Here is an 18,097-nt window from a genome sequence, read left to right as displayed (position 1 = left end):
TCAACAAACTACAGTACAAACTCACTTCAGTTCAAATCTTCCCGCGCGTGTGGAGTTTTATACACAGCTGACAAGTAACGGTGAAGACGTGCTCATGTATGTAATCCAAGATGGCAGATAAACAAAACTGTGACGTCATCCATGACAGGTCTATATGGGTCAGAGTGTTGGAGAAAAATACTAATGTTCTGCCCTATAATTCTTCTTTGATTACACCCACAGTATTCTCCAAAGTGTAACCCCACCAGGCTATGACTGCAGGATAGGACAGCCAAACGTTTTCATTAAACATGAAATTTTACCATTATTTGAACATGCTTGACAAAAAAAATAATCAGGAGTAAAGGAAAGTCACATCTGGACCAGTTCACAAGGAAGTGGAACAGCGATCATAAATACAGTAAGAAAAGGAGAATGAATCAACCTTTAGGCCTTAAATACTTCATAATGTGTTGAAAGTTTAAACTAAAAGTCCCATAGATCATATTTCTGACTGTGCTGTACATGTATATACAAAAGGTTACACAAATGTATGCTGCATATCAAAGAGTACAGCATGGATATGAAATTGACCAATTGTGTTAGCTTATGTACACTGGCGGCAAGAGTACATGTAGACATCAAAATGACAAATTTAAAAGCCCAACATAAATCTGTAACATTTCATCCTAGCAGAGAAACAACATGTGAAAAAGACAACTACATGTACATGTACAAAAAACTCAGAAATATTTCCCTGTCCATGCTGGTCCTTATCACAAGGATATCCACAAATGCATTATGACAAAATGTTTAATTTTCCCCCATATCTCAACACATTTTTATAACGACACAGAAATTATAACAAAACCAGGATAATGTATGCATCACACTCTGTTGATTTACAACTTACAGCTTAGATTACCTTAAACATATAAGCGGAAAAACAAAATCATACACTGACAATGTCGGTTTGTTTTTTACAATACTGTATACACCAAGTCATCATTTTCACCCTATAAGTGTGTGGTCCAAATCATCCATCATTCAGGCGAAGTCAGTTGAATCATGTTTTTAAATTATAGCCATTGCTTGAACTTGCCCTTTGCTGAACAAAAGCTGGTTGCCAGCCAAAATGTGAAGGATTTTATACCTCCTGTGACCGGCGCTCCGTCAGCAGAACTTTGCTATATACAAAACTGTACATCAATCTGATGAACAACACACGGTGTTCAGAAGAAATTGGAGCCTGAAATGACATCCAACAATAACAGTAAAGTGCACTTCTATGACATCATCAGCCTGCCACTCAATCACTACCACAATTCTTCAGTCATCTCTAGTGTCTGAATCAGTCTAACCATGTAGTTCATGCACATCCCAACAACAGTGGGTGGACTCCTTTTGCTCAAGCCTACACATTCCAATTCCAAAATCACAGAACAGCAACCTATATGTAGTACTTTGTATTGCCATAAAGAAAATTCTCACAATACTTTTTACTCAATGTATCATTTCACACAAGGACCAACAATTCTTAAGCATTGCACCACACAGAAAAAACTCTCACCAATATCCCATAAGGAACTGAATAAAACTGTTTTGAAAGTAAACATTCTATCATCCACTTGGAAAATTCCACAATAAAAAGTATTGTGGAAAAAAAATACATCTTGAAAATAGCTTCACCCGACTCGGACCGGCCAGCCAACCGCGGCAAGCTCGGTGGTCGAGTGGTTAAGACGTCTGCACTAGGTCGTGGAGGTCAGCAGGAGGTCGTGGGTTCGAGTCCCACCCGAGCAAACTTGTGAATTTTTTCGCAAGCTCTCTGACAAGCACTGAGCATACAGTGTTTATCAATATATACGTTGGGTAAGGGCAAAACTCGCTATATATATTAACATCTCCCCAATGCAAAAAATACATCTTGAAAATAGTTCGCGGTACCGGCTGCATCACCCGACTCGGACTGGCCAGCCGACCTCGGCAAGCTCGGTGGTCGAATGGTTTTCGATGTCTGCACTAGAAAGCAGGAGGTCGTGGGTTCGAGTCCCACCCAAGCAAGCTAGTGAATTCTTTCACAACCTCTCGGACAAGCATTGAGCATACAGTGTTTATCAATATATGCATCGGGTAAGGGCAAAATCTGTTATATAAATTAACATCTCCCCAATGCAAAAAAATACATCTTGAAAAACTATACCAATGTAAGAATGTGTTCAAGTCATATTTGAAATCACTTTTGCCAATTAATACATCAACATTATCATGATGATATATTTTCAATGTTTGAAATAAAAATACAAATATCCAATACATAAATTTAAAACATGATTCACCAAAAGTACGCACTTTGAGATAGAATATAGTTTAGTTATAACAATAAGAACAAAATCTACAAAACTTGATGTAAATGTTGTTACTCCAATACAAAAGATTTTGAAAGCCATCTTTTAATACAAACTTAAGCATTCCCCTGATGCTTACAGCTGCCTTGAATCCTCAGCCATTTCTGTAACATGTACATATTACATTTTGACTTTGAAGAGTTAAAATTTTTGGAACATTTTAAAACTGCCTCATTTAAAATTCTTGGATACAGATCCTTTTAAATATACGTTACAATATCTTCAGCTATATGACATTATGTTGTGCTGTAGGAAGCTGCAAGTGCCCACTCAGCCTCACTCCAATCAAGGGGACATATTTCCCTCATGAGGATGGGACACGTGCTGCATTGTGCGTAATGACATGAGTAATTCATAATGCACTGCACTACCAAGAGGTTGCCACAGAGAAGCCATTTTTCAAGTTTACAGCCAACAAAAACATGGTGCACTGCAATGTGAATTGCCCATATTTTGGGGTGGATCAAATCATGGAAAAGTTGAAAGATTGAAGAAGTTTTACAAGTTAAATGAATGCAACACATGACATTATGGCAAGAAAGAAATCCTGTCTCAGCACAAGCCTTTGGGGTCAGCATTTTACAACAGCTCTTCCTAATTAACACCCTGACCGTAACTCTCTACTCCTCAACAAAATACAAACCAAAACAAAGCGTCCAGGGCGCAAAATTGAGAGGGTATGTATAGGAGATGGTGAAAAGTGTCTTCATGAACGGGTATGAACGGAAGAGGGTGAAAAAGTGTCTTCATGAGAGGGTATGAACGGAAGAGGGTGAAAAAGTGTCTTCATGAACGGGTATGAATGAAAGGTGAAAAAGTGTCTTCATGAGAGGGTATGAATGAAAGGTGAAAAAGTGTCTTCATGAACGGGTATGAATGAAAGGTGAAAAAGTGTCTTCATGAGGGGGTATGAATGAAAGGTGAAAAAGTGTCTTCATGAGAGGGTATGAATGAAAGGTGAAAAAGTGTCTTCATGAACGGGTATGAATGAAAGGTGAAAAAGTGTCTTCATGAGAGGGTATGAATGAAAGGTGAAAAAGTGTCTTCATGATATGCTGAAACTGAAAGAACAACCTGCGTGTCTTTCACAAGTTCTGTAGAATTTATCATTGACAGCTCAGTTTAATCTTCTTATTCTTCTTATTACTATTGGTTTCCTCGTTTCATTAAAAAAACCAGAAATTAAAGAAAAAAGCACAAGGCTACAGCCTGCCAGGTTTGCTAACATACCCTACTTGTATTTAGGGATCAGTCTGAGCTTGATATAAGCCATAGTCATGAAGCCGACGCACATGATGACTAGGGCTAGCTCATTCTTCCAAAGACCCCAGTGGGAATAGTCAATCCCTTGTCCCTCCAGGTACATCTCCCCCGTCATCCTGTGGGAACAAAACCCAAACAAAGGGTCAGCTGTGCTTACAAGCCAATCATACCAGTTTCAGTCTTTAATCAATGGGCTGAGAGTCTTAGCAAACAAGTTCAGTTTAATTGGATCCAAGGTTGATATTACAAATCACCATGATTCATCATATCTTAAATTGCGATAAATAACACATGGAAGCTTACAATGGCTGGTGTTGATGACTTCAAACAAATTTGTGACGAGTCAAAAGCATTGTTCCTTCAATTTCAAAGGTAACGTCTTGTAACACATGATTGCCTGACTATGCCACTTTGTGGACCCCTGGATTTTCCTTATGCAAGCAAGTTTTGGAAAGGCATGCTTTTGCTGACAGGATTTTTGCTGCAGTTGATGCCGTCACATGCAATAATTAAAAGAAGCTACCCTCCATACAGCTGGTAACTGATGGTGCCATTTTCTATGCCTGCCAGTTACATGGGAGCATGTCACAAGGGTCAAAGGTTAAATTTAACTCCTGCCTACCTCATTGTGACGTTGTTGACCTCTCCACTAAATGTCAAACCAACAAGCTCGTTTACGCTAAGAGCCTGGCAAACAAGAATACAAAACAATAGCTATCCACAAATGTTTGGAGATACAAACTTTGATGTCATGTACAGATATGTAACCATTTACTGGCCAAACAACTGAGGAATCAAAAGATCCACACCAGACTGATCAATTTTAACCAACCAGGTTAAAAACACGACAGCCACAACTGAAGGCAAGTATATGTTGGGGTATTCCAAAACAGTATTTCATTACTTCAAAAAGTGACAGGAAGGCAATCTGTATTATTATTATATATTTCTGGTAATGACACCAAGGATTCCTCAAAAGTGCCCTAGGCACTGTAGCTCGCAAGCCTGAAGAAACCTTTAGAGAGGAGACAGTGAGAAGCAGTTACAGTTTCAGAGGTGGGAGGAAAACCCCAAAGGAATATTCCAGGTAAAACCCATGGAATCAGGTAGGGACTAGAAACCCAATCTACATGTGGACCGGGCCAGGATTCAAACCCGGGCCACAGAGGTGGAAGGCGAGGAAAGAACCACTAGGCCAACCCGACTCCCCATGGAATTTGATGGGTATTTAAATTCTTATAAAGAAAATATATGTGTCAATCAAAGCAAGAGAACAGTGTACACAACAGTACAATATAGCAAAAAGCAGCACACTGTGTAGTAGTAAATATTCATCAGTTCATACAGTAGCTGAAAAATTGTCCAGTCTTTAATATGCTCATGATAGTCTGGCAGCCAGAGGGGTGAAACCTGTTTTGTTGGATATATAAGGTTTCTTTGCATATTCTGAGCAAGGAAGTCATACTTTTGAAGAATTTGAATGATGAAACTTTGTCAGGGTTGTACAATTTCAGATATCGATTATTTCTCTTTCTTTGGATAGTTCATCAATGCATACTATGTTTACACACTTAAAACAAAAAACTAACAAATTTTAATGAAACCGATGTCCCATATTTACACATAAAAATGAATTTAAAAAAAAGAATAAAAGCCTCAAACTACAAACTGAGGTGAGGTGCAGTTAGGGAGTGGCCTTGATTGTGCTTGGTTGTTGTGTAAACAAATTCAAATCCATTTTAACATTAAACCAAAAATATAAAGTGAGGTTTCCCTATGCTGTTATTTTCAATCCAACAAGTGGCAATAAGCTTAAATTTCTAAGAAAAGACATTAGGAGTACATTAAGGGCATGGCTGGAAAAGGAAGTAACTGATGGAATAAGACACTCACTTACAAGTACATGCATATCAGATTTTGAGTGCCGTAATATTGTTGATACATGTGTATATATTTCACCTGAAACTTTAGTGCCATGATTTTGTTGAAATTTAACTTTAACTTTCTAAACACCACAACACACCATTGGACTAAAAATGGGTTCTTGAGGTATGGGATTAATGGGGCTTTTTGGGGGGTGGGTGGGTCAGGGCAAATATTTGTTAAACTTAAGTATATTGGATATTCACTGTAAGTGAAATGTTGATTGAACTATTTCTCTGGGTAACAGAAACAAGGTTCTTTGGCACAGCAATGCCTGTGCACTGCACTTAAAATGAAAACAGATCTTGTAAGATTGATCTTATTGCTTCACTATAGCAAAGTTTTTTCAACATTCAAACAAAAGTTTACTGTATCACAGAAATGTTCTCCAAAATCTAAAGAGCAAGGAATGCTTGACTAACAAATTGTCCCATCTGGATATAAGTCACAATGAATTTCTGACAAACACTGTACAACTGCTGATCTCTTGTGAACATGAATTATTGTCTAGCTTGAGCTCCACTTCTGTCCTCTCTGTATCAGGTTGTGATGGTGTCCTATCTAGAGATGACAGAAAGGAAGCTTTTGCTTTTGGTGTTTGACCTTGTCCTCAATGAAGTATGGCATTGCAACCATTACATTTGTGGAGGCGATCTTTTTAGTTGAGTGCATTTTGACAAGGCAAACCCCTCTACATTGCCGTATGGGCTGCAATGGCTCTATCTGCCACCACTTTTAACCACTTCCTGTCAAGGACTCCGGATCCGGACATGCATGCTTTCTATGCGTGGCCGGGGTCTCCAAACTCGGACAAAGGGAACAGGGCCTCTTATGTCAGACCTTAACCAACTGTTTAAAGCATTTCGTCCATGCACGTATTCACCATTTGCACGGTCACATCGCAACACATCGGGACGATATTTTCGACGTGCACATGCATTTTCTCAGACTCTTGGGACCTCCCGGACCTGAAATTGCACCAGTTGAGTGCTCAATAGAAACCAAACCAGTGTACTTTTTCACACACGTGAAGCACCGCCGAAAAAAACCCTAAAATATAAATTGCCTACTAGAACATCACAATACTGTGTGCAGTGGCTACTGTGTGCGTGGATGCCCAATATCTGCCTGCAACATAGACAACACAGTGCATAGTCCATATACTCAGGACTTGGCAAAATACTGAGCACGTGCTGCCCAGAGCAGATCGCAATGTATGGAACGCCAAAAGAGATAAATGTTTAAAATGTCTAATTTGTGTTTTTCTGCGATAATTAAAATGTTTTGTATTGTTTACTGTATTGTACATGTCTGATTGGGTTGAAATGTTGCAGGTAGTTAGGAAGGGAAGGTTTACAAAGGGAAATTGACCTCATGTGATGACAATGGCATCAGCAGACGAGTCATGTGACATTAAAGGTGCATCATTTAAACTACTATATCTCATGAAGTGTATGTCCAATTAGGTTCAAATCTTGCAGATATCTTGAAAAGGGAGTGCTTTAGAGGAATTTTGACCTCAGGTGATAATGACATCATCAGGACACAAGTCATATGACATTAAAGGTGCACTCTTTAAGGCCCCATATCTCCTGAAGTACATGTCCGATTGGGTTCAAATCTTGCATATATCTTGAAAAGAGAGTGCTTTAGAGCAATTTCTACCTCACGTGACAGTGGCATCATCAGCCCTGTTTCTCTTAAAGTATGTGTTCTATCTGGCTTGCAGATACAGTAACTTGAAAAAGAGGGGTGATATTTACAAAAAATGACTTGATGTGATGATGCTGTAGTTGTTCAAATGTACAAAAGAATGCAAAAAAGCCCTCTGTTCTGTTGGCAATCAGACAGATAAGCTCTCGACCTTTTTTTAAATTCTGCATCATTATAACTCACATTTAAGCTGTATCTGAACAGGCTGAGGTACTGGATCCACTGAATCCAGGATGGCAACGAGGAAATATTGACAAGGAGTCCACTGAAGACCTGAACAAAAAAGAACAAGTAGAAATAATGATACATAAGAGACAAATTTGTCATGTACAGTGCAGTAGAGTACTGTTATAACCATTGCCACCTTCCACACAAACGGCGATAACAAAGTATACCCTTTGGAATTTGACAGTTTGACTCTGACAAATACTGCCACTCTGAAAACACATAAAACACAAAATATTCTTAAACTGCCTCAAACAGGCAAACCTACCATATCGCACTTTGGCGCATGAAGTCAAATGTCCACGAAAATTCGTTTCAAATAAAATTCAGAAAGTAAAGACAGTGATGAAGATGCCTTTTTTCAGTCTTAATTTCAGCAAAGCATCCAAAAATCACCGAATGATCTCTTTAAGACTGTGCCATTATTTTTTTGCTCGGTAGTAGATTTTGGAGGATGCAGGAAGATTACTAGGAAAAGTACTACTCAACTTCATATTTGTAAAAACTTTCCAAAAGGAGTAACAAAATCAGGAATGGAAGCAATCAAAACCTTTATTAAAAAAAGGCCAGTTCTCACCAGCATAATGACATATGTCATGGAGATGAACAGTGTAGCAATGCTCTGTAATGTCACACTACAGCTAATGGCAAAGGCAAGACCACAAGCAGTAAATGTTGTTAGCACCAAGTTGAGCAGATACACGAAGTAGGCACTGGCTGTATGCTTCAGACCTGGTCATTACAAAGAAAACTGATATTAGATAACATTATTACTCCTGATCTACAGTTTATCATCAATTTGGTATCTGCTTATTACTTCCCAATAAAGCAAACACCGACCCAGGTTAGGCAGCTCATGAATGTCACATCAACAACACAACCTTACGACATGAGGTGAATGGCCTCACCTTTCCAATGAATGTGCACAAAACCTACAGCATTAGACCTCAGATTGGTGGATGCCAATGACATAAATGTTTTACTACAATTCTTCACAGATTCCAAAAGGCTTAATTCTTTGTCTAGAATTAGAAGACATAACTGCTGTGGTTGCCGTGCTCACACACAGGTTGTACACACACAGACAAGTGTGTATTTGCCTGCAACTGGGGACCCCCTATTGTTCCTCTTTTGTTTGTACTTTAACTTTTTTACAGGACCACCCATATGTTTTGTACACAGTTGTCAATCGGGGACCCTCTGTCAATCGGGGACCTTATTGTCCTCTATTGTTCAAGGTCCCCAATTGAATGCAGAAACAAACTCACACACACAGCAAATTTTCAACTAATAAAATGTGCATGTAAAGGTGTGGGCCTGCTACAAAATGATGCCTTCTCAGATTGGCTTGCAGAGGATTTGAGTTTCAGTAAATTGCGAATACAAAATCCTAATCTACATGTACACTGTGCCTTTGCAGGTATCGTATCAATTATATACCAAAGTAGGAAAAAGTATGAAGATCTTGCAGAAGGACTTGAGTACCAAAGTCCCATGATGAGATTCAATCCTACTCAAGGGCTCTTGAAGAAATCAAATTCCACAATGCACCATTTATAATGGAATAAATATGTGCTTGGTCGATCTTAACTAACGGTTTAACTAACGTTTAAGACAGACGAAGCACATATTTATTCCCATTCATAAATACTGTTTTAGTCTGAGAGTCAAAAAAAGTCAATATGCTATACATTTCCAAGAATTTTGTTCAAGAAATTTTCTTTCATTTTCCCAAACACCCCCGTCCATTTTATGGTACATTCCTTGTGCAAATAGTCCAGAAGAATCTCCTGAAATGGACTTGGCATGCGTGTGGCATGTTCCGCGTGACCTGGCGCACACAGACTCTTGACCAATAGAAATGGCTTAAACTGTCTCATATCCAGGTGCAAGCATTTTTTTTACGCAGCGGGCATTATCAAATTGCAGTGGGCATTATCAAGCATTAATACATGGCCACATTGCACGTTGTTAAATAATGAAATTGTCTGAGATATTTATGAATACCGGATATATTGAGACTCAGCTTTTTACAATTATCCTGCCAGTGAATAGCCACAGCCACAGACACCAATGTCCATTACAGACACATGTGATCTTTGGCCTACTATTAGCACAGTCCATGTAAAAACTACTGCTAAAAGAGAACTTAACCTAATGATGATACAGCCCTTAAATGACTACAATTTCTCAAAGAATTTTTAAAGGCATGACTGACTTTAGAAGTTTTATGTACTGGTTTTGAACACTGCTATAAAATATCTTGAATTGAGAACAGGAAAATGGTGAAATTAGATTTCAAAAGTCAACTGACTCAATTTCAAAACTGTTGGCAAGGTGCTAAACTGGATGATACATATGGATTACTTAGATAATCATGGAATTAGCAAGTTGAAAATAATTAAGTTTACCTTACCTGAAAGAGTTACTATTCACTCATGCAGCAAAAAAAGTTAGGCACAGATTTTAATGAATCCTAGAAGGTTATAAGCAGGTTAGATGAGCACAGGATTAACTAGTGTAATAAGGGAATAAATATGTGCTTGGCCAGTCTTAAACATGCATTTAGGACAGGCTAAGGAGAATGGACATGGCTCATGCCAGAGCCACAGGCGAGGGCACTATCAGCATCAAGTCTCCTGAGCTGGTCTTAAAAGTTATGGATTTCCAACGATTTTGTTCTAGAAGTTTACTTTCATTTTCCTGAACATCCCCATCCATATTACAGTATATTCCTTGAGCAAGCTGTCAAACACAATCTCCTATATAGACTTGGCATGTGCATGGCGAGCCACGTGCACATGGACTCTTGACCACTGAGAATCGATTAAACTGTCTCGTATCCAGATGCCAGTGCATGATTTATGCAGCAGGCATTATCATTTCTTTGCGGGCATTATCAAATGATAATACATGGTCAAATTGCACATTATTGAATAGGGAGACTGTCTGAAGCACTTATTTATGAATCTGGGTTAAAATTACTGACCAAGCATCCAGTATGTGATGAGAGAGAAGAGGAACGTTGGTATGAATCTCATTGGAAGAAGATCACAGACAATCTTGGAGAAGAAGAATGTTGAGACTCTGTAGTAACCACTGGCTGACTCGTGTCTGTGTTGAGAAATAGCAGACTACTACTTGAAGGACAGTGTTATTATAAAGACCTGTGACACTGAAAACTGGAAGAACATCAATCTCCTCATTCAAAATACCATTTCTAGATTTAATAAACCGCCAAATCCTATGCAATGACCAATACAACATTAGTTTGTTTTTTTTTTCCACTGACAGGCTAACATACTGTAATGACCAGTATACTTAGGCCAATATCAACACTTTTGAAATGACCAGTATACATTCAATTGGAAAAGTATCTCACTGATAATAACCTTATTCATAATTTGCAATCCGGCTTTAGAAGTTCTTATTTAACTGACACCACTTTAATTTCCTTAACTGATTATATTCAATCTCAGTCGGACATGGGTAAATTATACTTGTGTGGTTTAATTGAACTTACTGAAGCCTTTCGATACTGTAGACCATGTAATTTAAAAATTACAAGCTATGGGTATTCATTAAGATTCTAGTCATCGGTTTGGATCAAATCTTTCAAACAGACAGCAAGCTGTCAGTGTTAATGAGGCTAAATCTCAACCAATGGGAATAACATGTGGTGTTCCACAGGGTAGTATTTTAGGGCCACTGCTCATCCTTTGTGATGTGAATGACATGAACATAAGTGCCCAGTCTAATTTGCTGCTGTATGCTGATGATAAGGTTTCAGAAATGCATTGTCATTCTACTAATGGTTTTACCAGTTTTGTAGTTCCAAGAATAAACGGGCTTGAGTGCAAGACATTTTTTTAAATTGGAATTCTTAATGGAATTTACTACCTAATAACATCAAATGCTGCAATAATTACAATCAATATAAAAAAGAAGTAAAAATTCACTATTCTTCTGTATGCACTACTTCTGAAGCAATTTCATATATCTTTAAGTATGGTACATGTATGTGCTTACTTTTGAGTTCTTAAGAACCCTGATGTTATTAACAGCTTTTCAGTTTATCCCTGGCTTTGTAATTTGATGTATTTTTTATGTATGTATATGTTGTTGTTTCCTTGTTTACTTCTGCCTAAATAAATTAACAAAAAACAAAAGGCTTGTCACTATAAAGAGGGGCCCGATGGGCAAGGTCCCATCTGGTGAGTAGTTGCCCTCCTCCCCCAATGGCAAACCATTAGCATCAAAATTATCTGTTTTTCTTGTGATGTTCCCTGTTGCAGTTACATGTTCATGTACTGGTACATGTACTATGCCCTCCCCCCACATGCCTGAGCTAGAAAGATGGGGATGGTTATGACAAATTAAGAATTGTCACAATAGTCACAAACTGAGAATCCTTTCAGTACAATAAACATCAGACACTGGAGTAGATTATGTATAATACTTGGGAAAACTGCATAAGGCAGGTTTCAACCTGTTTTGCCAATGTAAAGGATGGTCCACATAGTATCAACACAGAGTAGGATGAATTTTGCTTGAACTTACATGAAGATGGCCCTTTCCTTGATGAAGATCTCGATTGCACTCATGTTACCGAACACCATGTTCATTGTCACAAAAAGAAAGGCTCCCACCCTGCAAATACATACATACCAACAGCATGTTAAAGGTTCCATGACACAGATTTTGTTCAAATTTCCAAGCCTCTCTCTGAACAGTAAAAGAGAGACTTCCTCTTTGGTTCAAATCATTTTAAAAGAGCATTTCAAAAAGTGCCATGCTGGTTTCGTAATAGGATATGCAACTTGTAATTAAAGTGCATGAGGATCATGACCACTGTCAAATATTTATCAGCAGTTAGTAAACTGGAGAAAGCTTCACTTTAAAGTTGAGTTGCCTCAGTCTACCCGGCCTTTGGATCCATTTGATAACCTTGGAAAGAATATTTCCACTGTTTTGTGAGAGCTGTAGCATCATTGATGACTGGCAGTTTACAACTTTCACCAACATTATTGCGTGAAGATGAATCCTGACCAAAGAATCTTTCTCTTTTACTTGACAGTTTCCTCTTTTGAAACCTTTTACGCAACTTTTGGCTTTAACACCCAAACACAAAATCTGCTTGGACATAAATGTACACCATGAGCTGCATTACCTGTTCTGGATGCCAGAGTTCAGTGAAGTGTCCATCTGCCAGTAAATGAGTCCAAGGATTACGGCAAGAATCACAACTGTCAATGGCTGGACAAAAAGGTCAAAGGATTTGATGAGCAGGAAAATGGCAAGAATTTGCACTTGTATATGCAGATGTGAGACTAGATTCTGTGGTCAACACATACATGAATGCAGAGCTCTGGCCAGCAATAAACTTAAGGGAAGACTTTTTCGTTGAGAATATTTGTGGCACATATTTTCTTCAGAAACTATCATGAGCACCTACAAGACAAGCATGTGAGTACATCTTTACTCTCTGCAGAGGAAATACCGAACATTATCAGTAATAATGAATCTGCAGTTTGCCAGCCAAGGTGCATTCCCCTCAAGCACAGGCACTGTGTTTTTGTGCATATTCTGCTGAAAACTCGTCACATGCACTCCACTCTCTTGGCACAAGGGTGATGGATCTCTACATGGCTCTTGAGATAGTCAACCAGCATGATCTGTATTATTCCTCGAAGGAGGCTGTGCCAGACAAATAGAGGATATGTACTATCATTTCTAAGTGAATTTTTCAGCTTACCTGGAAAATAGAAAGTTGTGGGTTCCTGACAAAATTGATGAGGGCTCTCCTGGAAACATACCACAACTGAAAAATAAACACAAATTTATTTGAAATTTCTTCTGAGCTGATAGTTAAAGTACACTTCATTTCAAGAAAATAACTTTATGTATTACACTCCATATAAGGTTTTTGTATAAAATGCACTGCCAATAAATTTCTTCAATGCATCCGTGTGTGTAAGGTACCAGAGAACATGCACCCAGACTGTTAACCTCTTCTCTTTTGTGTACGCTCAGGATAATGATGAAAAAATCTGGATGATCCCTGGTCAACTCTCTAATGCACCTTACGTAGAAGGTATTGGCATAATTAATGTACATACACACCAAAAGGGCTTGGGTAAATGATTCAGACTGCATGGTAATACCTGGGTAAGGAAGGACGTAGCGTATTGAATACTAACAGTGACATCCTCGTCACTGTTTCTATGCAAAGAATAAATCTCTCCAGCCTCTCTCATCACAGTAGTGCATGTATCTGATTGTCTGTAGAGGTCTGCTAGTGACGGTTGGTCCATCTCAGTGAGAACAACCTCGGTGGCCTTCTCAGCACTGTCTTTATCTATAGGGAATTTACAAGAGTCATTTCTCTGTAAAGGCTTTTGGTATTTTCTCCAGTGAACCTTCCCAAATCTTCTATTAAAAAAAAAGATATATCGCATTACAAATTACCTGTGAGATTTCTTAGTGGTGCCATAACTAAAGGTCAAGGGTGGGCGGCACAGACCCCCTGCTCAAGACCTGAGCTATTTCTCTCTTTGTCCCCTCCCTCTTAGCTCAGACTTTGTTTAAAAAAAAGGCTTTGAAGTCTTTATTGAAGAAAGTCTGCCCCCTCCAGAAAAATGAGGCACTAAGCTACCCCATCAGCCTGGTTTCCATGTCAACATAAGAAATGTACAGAGCAATGCAATCAAGATGCAAACTGCAATGCAGACGTATAGAAACATGCCAAACAGAGGTATTGCCGAAAGTGCATACAAATGCAAACTAGCCTGCAAACGATCAGTAAAGTTGAGCCAGGCTCAACTTTGCCGTCTGTCTGCATCAAGTAGCCATGATATCCCAACACAAACACACATGATGGCATTACCGGTATGCAACGATGTCCCTCTCGCTCAGTTCCACAAAGTTTGCCCATTTTCTCTTTGATGCTTAAATATTACACCCTTATGATCAACTAAATAGCTGACCATCAACGAAATGCATGAAATTGGAGTACAGGTTTGGCATCGTGAAGTGGTACAGCCAGTCTAAAAGGGTATTTTCCACAAAAAATCACAGAGTTTCAGATGCCAATTTGTTTTAAATTATGGAAGGAATGACGTCATGCAACGTGTCCTCTGTTCGTGTCTCATGTATGTTTCAGAGAGAAATTACTAACTGTGCATGTCCCATTTTTAGAATCATTTGCACACGTAATGAAGGCCATGAGAATTTGTGTCAGGCAAACAGTTGCATCATTTCATGAAATTCATGTCTTATTTTAACTTTTTGGAAACAAAAATACCTGCCCAAAAATATTTTCATGATATTTCCTCCCGTGCTTTATGAAAAGAAAAATGAGAAATAGTACCAGAGTGATCAAAACTAGTGATTTTTGTGAAGAGCTCTTTTCGTAAGCAGTAGTTTGTTTACGTTTTGATGCAATTTTTTTGAAGACTCGAAACAAAGAATTCGAAGTTTTCCTGAAGTTTTCAAAAGTGGGCTGTGGTGGAGAAAGGAGTGACGGTTTTAGATTTGCTGAGGGTTTTGCACTAGATTTTTTGCTCTTGCTAACCAGATGCATTTGCATATCAACCTAACTCAGCACCAGTTCCGTTTATCCTGCATAATCTTATGGCCTTGCGAGCATAAGAATTGAGTGACACAGGAACGAAAGACGAACACAAAAGTACATGTACATTAAGTCAAAATGAAGTTTATATTGAAACAGAGGTCTAGTTGTCATTGTAACATTGTCAGGAAATGTATAAATTCACGGTATATCCCCAGTTTTACATGTACTATGCAAGCATGAACCACATGAACATGTACATTGGCTCTGATGCATAATTTCCATGCATATGTACATATACATCGGTACGCATGTAACAGGCCGTAGTGTGTACTGTGCTCAGTACGGGGCTGGATTTGGTTTTGTGCATGGTAAAGACGTAGATCACACTGTGCAGGAGTGTCTCAAATAACGTATGAAAGTCAAACAAAAAATCTGGCTACATGTAGATAGAAATGATTGTATTGTGTAGTTGAGATTCTGGCCTGTCGTATGCAGTGTCTCACTGTTTTGGAAAAATTTCTACAATTGGAAAAAAGACCAAGAGATTGCTTGAAAATGGAAATAGTTTATCGTCTTAGTATAATGGGCACCAATTCCTTAACATGTGTCCCCGTTTGTCTTATTGGTCCGTTTGTCTTGTTAGTCTGTTTGTCTTGTTGGTCCGTTTGTCTTGTTGGTCCGTTTGTCTTATTGGTCCGTTTGTCTTATTGGTCCGTTTGTCTTGTTGGTCCGTTTGTCTTGTTGGTCCGTTTGTCTTGTTAGTCCATTTGTCTTGTTAGTCCGTTTGTCTTGTTAGTCCGTTTGTCTTATTGGTCCGTTTGTCTTGTTAGTCCGTTTGTCTTGTTGGTCCGTTTGCCTTGTTAGTCCGTTTGTCTTATTGGTCCGTTTGTCTTGTTAGTCCGTTTGTCTTATTGGTCCGTTTGTCTTGTTAGTCCATTTGTCTTGTTGGTCCGTTTGACTTGTTAGTCCGTTTGTCTTATTGGTCCGTTTGTCTTGTTGGTCCGTTTGTCTTATTGGTCCGTTTGTCTTGTTGGTCCGTTTGTCTTGTTGGTCCGTTTGTCTTATTGGTCCGTTTGTCTTGTTGGTCCATTTGTCTTGTTGGTCCGTTTGTCTTGTTGGTCCATTTGTCTTGTTGGTCCGTTTGTCTTGTTGGTCCGTTTGTCTTGTTGGTCCGTTTGTCTTATTGGTCCGTTTGTCTTGTTGGTCCGTTTGTCTTATTGGTCCGTTTGTCTTGTTGGTCCGTTTGTCTTGTTGGTCCGTTTGTCTTGTTGGTCCGTTTGTCTTGTTGGTCCGTTTGTCTTGTTGGTCCGTTTGTCTGGTTGGTCCGTTTGTCTTGTTGGTCCGTTTGTCTGGTTGGTCCGTTTGTCTTATTGGTCCGTTTGTCTTGTTGGTCCGTTTGTCTTATTGGTCCGTTTGTCTTATTGGTCCGTTTGTCTTGTTGGTCCGTTTGTCTTGTTGGTCCGTTTGTCTTGTTGGTCCGTTTGTCTTGTTGGTCCGTTTGTCTTATTGGTCCGTTTGTCTTATTGGTCCGTTTGTCTTATTGGTCCGTTTGTCTTGTTGGTCCGTTTGTCTTGTTGGTCCGTTTGTCTTGTTAGTCCATTTGTCTTGTTAGTCCGTTTGTCTTGTTAGTCCGTTTGTCTTATTGGTCCGTTTGTCTTGTTAGTCCGTTTGTCTTGTTGGTCCGTTTGCCTTGTTAGTCCGTTTGTCTTATTGGTCCGTTTGTCTTGTTAGTCCGTTTGTCTTATTGGTCCGTTTGTCTTGTTAGTCCATTTGTCTTGTTGGTCCGTTTGACTTGTTAGTCCGTTTGTCTTATTGGTCCGTTTGTCTTGTTGGTCCGTTTGTCTTATTGGTCCGTTTGTCTTGTTGGTCCGTTTGTCTTGTTGGTCCGTTTGTCTTATTGGTCCGTTTGTCTTGTTGGTCCATTTGTCTTGTTGGTCCGTTTGTCTTGTTGGTCCATTTGTCTTGTTGGTCCGTTTGTCTTGTTGGTCCGTTTGTCTTGTTGGTCCGTTTGTCTTATTGGTCCGTTTGTCTTATTGGTCCGTTTGTCTTATTGGTCCGTTTGTCTTGTTGGTCCGTTTGTCTTGTTGGTCCGTTTGTCTTGTTGGTCCGTTTGTCTTGTTGGTCCGTTTGTCTTGTTGGTCCGTTTGTCTGGTTGGTCCGTTTGTCTTGTTGGTCCGTTTGTCTGGTTGGTCCGTTTGTCTTATTGGTCCGTTTGTCTTGTTGGTCCGTTTGTCTTATTGGTCCGTTTGTCTTATTGGTCCGTTTGTCTTGTTGGTCCGTTTGTCTTGTTGGTCCGTTTGTCTTGTTGGTCCGTTTGTCTTGTTGGTCCGTTTGTCTTGTTGGTCCGTTTGTCTTGTTGGTCCGTTTGTCTTATTGGTCCGTTTGTCTTGTTGGTCCGTTTGGCTTGTTAGTCCGTTTGTCTTGTTGGTCCGTTTGTCTTATTGGTCCATTTGTCTTATTGGTCCGTTTGTCTTATTGGTCCGTTTGTCTTATTGGTCCGTTTGTCTTATTGGTCCATTTGTCTTGTTGGTCCGTTTGTCTTGTTAGTCCGTTTGTCTTGTTAGTCCGTTTGTCTTATTGGTCCGTTTGTCTTATTGGTCCATTTGTCTTATTGGTCCGTTTGTCTTATTGGTCCGTTTGTCTTGTTGGTCCGTTTGTCTTGTTAGTCCGTTTGTCTTATTGGTCCATTTGTCTTGTTAGTCCGTTTGTCTTATTGGTCCATTTGTCTTGTTAGTCCGTTTGTCTTATTGGTCCGTTTGTCTTGTTGGTCCGTTTGTCTTATTGGTCCGTTTGTCTTATTGGTCCGTTTCTCTTGTTGGTCCGTTTGTCTTGTTGGTCCGTTTGTCTTATTGGTCCGTTTGTCTTGTTAGTCCGTTTGTCTTGTTAGTCCGTTTGTCTTATTGGTCCGTTTGTCTTGTTGGTCCGTTTGTCTTGTTAGTCCGTTTGTCTTATTGGTCCGTTTGTCTTGTTGGTCCGTTTGTCTTATTGGTCCGTTTGTCTTGTTGGTCCGTTT

General features: G+C 39.2%; 1 protein-coding gene and 1 non-coding gene across 7 annotated transcripts in view; one reads left to right on the top strand and one right to left on the bottom strand.

The window, feature by feature from the left end:
- Positions 1–25: 25 nt before the first annotated feature.
- LOC110988144 (broad substrate specificity ATP-binding cassette transporter ABCG2-like) overlaps positions 26–18,097 on the bottom strand; it is an 88,477-nt gene continuing 70,405 nt past the window's right edge. For all 6 annotated transcript variants that reach the window (XM_022251404.2, XM_022251410.2, XM_022251403.2 and 3 more), the window contains 9 exons: positions 13,676–13,869; positions 13,267–13,332; positions 12,682–12,767; positions 12,072–12,161; positions 10,501–10,625; positions 8,089–8,243; positions 7,470–7,559; positions 4,273–4,337; positions 26–3,766 (listed from right to left, as the gene is read on the bottom strand). In XM_022251404.2, coding sequence (XP_022107096.2) covers positions 3,619–3,766; positions 4,273–4,337; positions 7,470–7,559; positions 8,089–8,243; positions 10,501–10,625; positions 12,072–12,161; positions 12,682–12,767; positions 13,267–13,332; positions 13,676–13,869 — 1,019 coding nt within the window. In that variant the 3' untranslated portion in view covers positions 26–3,618. The remainder of the gene's footprint in view (positions 3,767–4,272; positions 4,338–7,469; positions 7,560–8,088; positions 8,244–10,500; positions 10,626–12,071; positions 12,162–12,681; positions 12,768–13,266; positions 13,333–13,675; positions 13,870–18,097) is intronic.
- On the top strand, positions 1,699–1,782 carry Trnal-uag (transfer RNA leucine (anticodon UAG)). Its single transcript is given in 2 exon segments — positions 1,699–1,735; positions 1,747–1,782. It is a non-coding gene; the product is annotated as a tRNA-Leu (tRNA).

Source organism: Acanthaster planci, linkage group LG19 (genome assembly GCF_054643075.1).
Source record: "Acanthaster planci isolate LZ-2023a linkage group LG19, COTS_SCS, whole genome shotgun sequence".
In the NCBI taxonomy this organism is placed as follows: domain Eukaryota; kingdom Metazoa; phylum Echinodermata; class Asteroidea; order Valvatida; family Acanthasteridae; genus Acanthaster; species Acanthaster planci.
This window is presented reverse-complemented; position numbering and strand designations above follow the sequence as displayed.